Source organism: Octopus bimaculoides, chromosome 17 (genome assembly GCF_001194135.2).
Source record: "Octopus bimaculoides isolate UCB-OBI-ISO-001 chromosome 17, ASM119413v2, whole genome shotgun sequence".
Taxonomy (NCBI): domain Eukaryota; kingdom Metazoa; phylum Mollusca; class Cephalopoda; order Octopoda; family Octopodidae; genus Octopus; species Octopus bimaculoides.
In genome coordinates this window covers 16,373,757-16,380,106 of record NC_068997.1, presented here as the reverse complement: position 1 = coordinate 16,380,106, position 6,350 = coordinate 16,373,757, and the positions used below count along the sequence as shown (strand labels likewise).

Sequence of the window (6,350 nt, the reverse complement as noted above, 5' to 3'; positions counted from 1 at the left end):
ATATATATATATATATATACAAATATATATATATATATATATATATATATACTGAGATAGATAGATAGATGGCTAGATAGATAGAGAGAGAGATAATGAGTGTATGTGCACATGTATGAGTGTAAGCGTGTGTGCATTGCATGGATAGGTGTTTCTGTGTGGAAAATGATTTCATTATTTCAGTTTAAGATTTTTGAAATGCTGAAATGATATGAGGGAAAGACAGCAGTGGAGAGGAGAAGGATGGGTCGTGGGTTAAGTGCAAGCCTCTCAGATGCTGAGTCTGCGTCTCAACAAGCAAGCAGCATTGAGCCAATTGACACGAAGATGTCAATGTATGTACATAATTCTGCTTGCATATATATATATGTGTGTGTGTATATGCATGGTGTACATATGTGCGTGTATGTGTAAATGTGTAAGTGGTTCTTTGAATATCTTTTTTGGTTTTTGTTATTTTCAGTCCTTTTTTTAAATTTTATTTATTTATTTATTTTTTTTGTAGAAACGAATGGTAGTGTCCAATTGATCGACAGAACAAAAGAAACTGCTTGCCAGAGACAATTCTACTGCTAAAGACCGGCACCTCGAGACTTTCCGTCCGGATTATGTCGATGTTTTAAATACGAGGGGAGGGGGAAGAGTTGTAATTTGTCAGGATGTGGACAGGGTGAGAAGAGAAAGAGAGAGAGAGAGAGAGAAAATAAGGAAGAAGGAAATAAACAAAATTTTTCAAAATGAAAAACAAAAAAGAAAAAAAGATGGAGAAAAAAAATTTTATTAGGGAGCGAGGGACAGAGGGAGAAAGGGATGGAATTGTAAAGAGATGATAGTAGATGGAGTGAAGAATAAGATGTGGAATTTGTAATTGTCCTTGTGCTCCTGGAACCAGTCAACACTCCAGGTCTTATACACATACATGCATTAATAGACAGACAAATATACTGAGAAATTATTAGAGATTGTGTGCATATATATATATATATATGTGTGTCTGTGTGTGTATGTATGTGTAGATAAACAGAAAGCGTAATGGATGGATAACTGTAGTGAGACTGATAGACATATAGATATAATGGAAGAAAAGGGGAGGGGAGTAAAGATAAAGTAATCTACTTTTATAATTAAAAACAAAAACTCAAACATATTTTTAAAAAATACGTTAAACAAAACAAAAACTAATACATAAAAAAAAAACCTATGAGAAAAAGATAAAATAGAATAAGAAAGAATAATAAAGAGACAAGGAGCGAAAGAGAGAGAGAAGGATCGAGAGAAAGAGAGAAGGAGTGAGAGAGAGAGAGAGGGAAAGACAGGGAGGAGGAAAATCTGTATAAAGAAATGAAACAGAATAAATCAGTCTATCATATGATAGCATCAGGCCAATGAATAGGAAAACTTTGTTTCCATGACAACGAAATCAGCCAAATTATATTAAAAGACATTATACACACAAACATACACACATTTTATAGCTGCACTGTGTATTTATATATGAGTCTGCATGTGTTTATATATGCTTATATGTGTCAAAGTTCTCTTACTACATCTATTTATCTTTCTATCTGTCTGTCTGTCTGTCTGTCTCTCTATCATTTGCTTCTCCTGATGGAAATAACACCATTATCATCAACATCAACACCATCACCACCCTGACAAATGGCAGAGAGAGAGAGAGAGAGAGAGAGAAGGTGGTGGGGCAGGATGGGCGAAAAAGGCTGGAAGAAGGCAGAATATTACATTCAAGGCATCATTGTTCAGGTGCGTACTATGGGGGAGAGTAGTAAAAGGCAGAAGAGAGAACTAGACAACCACGCTTGGAAAGTCAACAAAAATATCTAAGACAGCAAAGGACAAGCTCAGCAGCATGTGACAAGAAGAAGAAGAACAACAACAGGAACAACAACAACAACAACATTATTGTCAGGAACTGCAGCAAACAAATAAGACAGGCAAAAAAAAAAAAACATAATTCCAAAGCATATAAATATGCATATGTGAGTGCACGTGCACACATATATATACACATATATATACACATGTGTTGAGATACTTCAACAATATATATTCACTCAACACCTGCTAGAATGAGAAAATGGTCAAACAATGGATGAATATATACACATGCATATGCATATTACACACACACACACACACACACATATATATATGTGTGTGTGTGTGTGTGTGTGTGTGTGTGTGTGTGTATACATATACACACGCAAAGACTAAAGCCATAATTGTGTGGTAAGAAACTTGCTTCACAACCACATAGTTCCAGGTTCAGTCCCACTGAATGGCATCTTGGGTGTTTTCTACTATAAGGCTGATCAAAGCTTTGTGAGTGGATTTGATGGAATGGACAGAAACTGAAAGAAGCCCATCATATTTCCATACATATATACACATATGTATATAAATATATAGATAGATAGAGGAGTGTGTATGTCTTTGTGTCTCTGTTTGTTCCCCATCATAGAGTGACAACTGGTGTTGGTGTGTTTACATACCTGTAACTTAGCAGTTTGGTAAAACAGGCAAATCGAATAAGTACCAGGCTTTACAAAAAAACGTTAAGTAGTTGTTTGTTCCTTCTTGAACCATAGCTGGTTCATAAGGGCCAGTTTCATTGGTGTATAGGTTCCCCACCTGGATGGGATGCCAGTCCATCTCAGATGAGCTGCTAGATGCAGGAGGAAAGAGTGAGAGAAAGTTGTGGCGAAAGAGTCAGAAGTTTGTACCTTCTACTGGAGCTGCATGGAGCTTAGGTGTTTCACTCATAAACACACACATTGCCTGGTCTAAGATTCGAACCGGTGATCGCTTGATCGCGAATCTGCTGCTCTAACCACTAGGCCATGTACCTCCACTGGAGGCAATTTTCTCAACTAAAATTCTTCAAGGTGGTGCCCCAGCATGGCCACAGTCTAATGACTGAAATAAGGTGTGTATATGTGTGTGTAAGTATACACACATGCCTGAAATATTATATATATAGGTATATGCACACTATGGCTAGATAAAAGTTAACTGATTACATGCATGTATGGCTTAGAAAAAAGCATGACTGTGTGGTTATGAAGCTGACTGCTACCAGATGGGCTTGGGTTCCATCCCATTGCATAGCACCTTGAGCAAGTGCCTTGGGCTGACCAATGCTTTGCAAGTGAGAACAAGAAGATAGAAACTGCAGATAAGCCTTATGTGTACGGATATATATATATATATATATATATATATATATATATATATATATATATATATATACACATGGTAACAGCGCAGCAGTAGTACCAACATAATCAAATGTTGGAAAACAAAGTCAAAGTATCAATCACGACATCAACACTAGCGTTAGAAATGGTAACAGGAAAGTTGCAGACAAAAATAATGATATAAAATGGAACAAACAAACAAAACTAATTATAATAGTATATTGGTGATGGTGTTAATTAATGGCAAACTGGCAAGTAAATTTGGTGGTGGCTTCCACAGGGCTGAGTTTGAAAACCTCCTTCACCCAAAGATCGAATACTGGGAGTGTTATCTTAAAAACTTTGATTCTATTCAGGTCGAATTTGCTGCTTATCTGATCAAATAAGTAGCAGTGATCTACAAGTGCTGGGGTGAGTATATTCAAAGCAACAGTACTTCTGAAGATGGTGTTCCAGCATGGCTTTAATCCAGTCAATGAAACAAGTAAAGATGTAATGGAATATATAAAAGAACTGAATAAAACAAGAAATCAGTGAATTGCAGCACTACAGGTTTCATATCAGAAAACGTCATCTTGTATAGTGGAGAGCGAAAGATAATGTTAGTTTTTGCTCATTGTCACTTCTGAGACATTGTCTAAGACCATAACTATATATATATACATATATATATATATATATATATATATATATATATAGGGTGGCCCAAAAGTAGATTTACAGTTATCACATAGGCACTTAAAATTTCTTTTAAATTTCTCTTACAAACTGAAAAGGGAGCTTCACAAAATTAACTGAATTAGCATAGAATAATGGTTTCATATTTTCTTAAAATTAAGATTTAAACTGGTAATATATGAATGTGAAAGAGATAGTTGAATAACTGTAAACCTACTTTTGGGCCACCCTGTATATATACATATGCATAACATGCACATGGAGACAAAATATCTTTCTGTATGCATTTGCATATTAAATGACAACCTATGGAAGACACCAAATGTGGTCAAGCCAATGAGTCTCTAGAGGGGGAGGGGGAGGGGTCACTTGACCTACTTAATATACAAACAATATTTCCCTCAAAATCAAGCCCTATTATTTTAAACTATGATGAGCACATAAGATAATGTAGTATTGGATATAACATGTCGGGGGGAAAAAAAAAAGAAGAAAAAACCAGTATTATCAATCACAGCTGAAACATTAGTGACCAAAACTCAGAACAGACCAAAAAGCTAAACAACAACCATAACACAAATGCTATGTGCACACACACACACACACAATGCACCCAACTGCAACCAGGAAATATTGGACAGGATTTTATAAATTATCTTGTCAAACAAATTTATAAGTCAGTTAAGTAAGTGGAAGGAAGCTAGTAAGATTGGGTTTTGGGTGATAAAAGAGGAAAGCACCGATCGAAAACAGAACCGTTTTCAAATTAGGTTAGTATTTGTTATCATCAAGTTAGTTCAGTTAATTCATCTGTAAGCTAAGCGAACGTGTATAGTGGTTGGTAAGTGGTATGGTGGAAATGATGGAGTGCTGCCACCTACCTGTGGGAGCTGAACCAGTAGAGAGGAGACAACTAGTGTTCAGTAGCGAAGAGTTTGAGGGAGCCAGCGAAGCAGTGTGGTTTGCAACCTCTGACTCCTGAGTGGTGTCGGCCTGTTGAGGAGCGTTTTCTTCATCTAACTCAGGTTCACCATCTGCAAAATATTGCAGTGCGTTAGTTGTGCTTATAGCCGTGCTGGTGGTGGTGATGATGAGGATGATGATTATGATGAAGGTGGCATGAAATGATGAGGGCAAGGGTTGCAGTGAGAGAGGGATTCAGAATTAGGGTTGCAAATATTAAAATAACCTGTGTACCGTTTTTGAAGTCATAACTATGATGTTCATGATGATGATGATGATGATGATGATGATGATGATGATGAGCAAAAAGGTAAGAAACAACAACAACAACAATAGCAGAAACTGTTTCGTTGTGTAATTAGTAACTGGGTGCTGATACTTTTCTTTGTGTGCTTATACAGTTGTTGGTGTATGTATAAATTCACACACAAACTCACATGTATACACACACACACACAAACCAAAGCAAGTGCTGGGTTTTAAGCATACAAAATTGTGGCCAGCTCTCAGTAGATAACTTGTTAAGTATACGTTTATGCTATTGCTCATACACAACATTAATAAATTATTGAAGTAAAATAAATAAATACAAAAGCAACGTCTATATATAAATAGATAAGAGCTGCGAATTAATATTTCATTTCAAATATATCATCAAGATTATGGGACATAGTTTTCATATGTGTAATACACACACACACAGAGCACACGCATTAAAACATAGAAACCAACATATACATAATACAAGCAGATCTGATCTTATCTTTGGCACAGTTTTACCCAGAAAACTTTTAGTATAGAAATAACCAATCAGTGCTGAAGATAACAGAGGGGGGGGGGGAACAACAAAAACAACAGAAATTACAACAACCATGACAACTAGCACTGCTATTACCATTACTAAATTACAGAGCAAGAGCTAGAGAATCACAGACAGAGGAGGACAAGAAAGAGAGAGAGAGAGAGAGAGAGAGAGAGAGAGAGAGAGAGAGAGAGAGGATAGTAATATGATTTTTCTTTTTGTAAGGAGAAGAGAGAAGAAAAAAAAAATCATTTCAGGGTGAAGAATATAAATAAATAGAAGGAAAATTATCTCAAACAATGTGTATGTATGCGCATAGTGTATAAATATATGTATATATTTATATAGATAGATAAGAAGGAATTTAGTACTTTATAGCCTGTCTTTAATTAATAAATTTGGAAACTATGTATGCCAGTTTTGTATGTATGTGCGCGCGCACACACACACACACACAACCAACACACACACACACACACATAAAGGAATTTGGTACTCTCTGGTCTGTGTCTAATTAACAAATTTGAACCTCCCACTACCATCACAAAGCTAAGGAATTTATATTCTTGTAAAGCAACAGCACCACTCCTACTCCCTCACCACCCAACCTTTTGGGTGGCTGGGTTTACAGGGTGAGGTAGTGGGGTGGATGGTTAGTGATACAGATAAAGAAGTATTGGAGTTCTTCTGTC

At 36.2% G+C, this 6,350-nt stretch overlaps 1 protein-coding gene across 11 annotated transcripts in view; it reads right to left on the bottom strand.

Annotated features, from left to right (window-relative positions):
• LOC106867583 (zinc finger homeobox protein 3) overlaps positions 1 to 6,350 on the bottom strand; it is a 502,463-nt gene that overhangs the window by 52,397 nt on the left and 443,716 nt on the right. For 10 of the 11 annotated variants that reach the window (XM_052974080.1, XM_052974079.1, XM_052974078.1 and 7 more), the window contains one exon: positions 4,775 to 4,927. The exons of the other annotated variant lie outside the window; for it this stretch is intronic. In XM_052974080.1, coding sequence (XP_052830040.1) covers positions 4,775 to 4,927 — 153 coding nt within the window. The remainder of the gene's footprint in view (positions 1 to 4,774; positions 4,928 to 6,350) is intronic. 11 annotated transcript variants of the gene reach the window in all.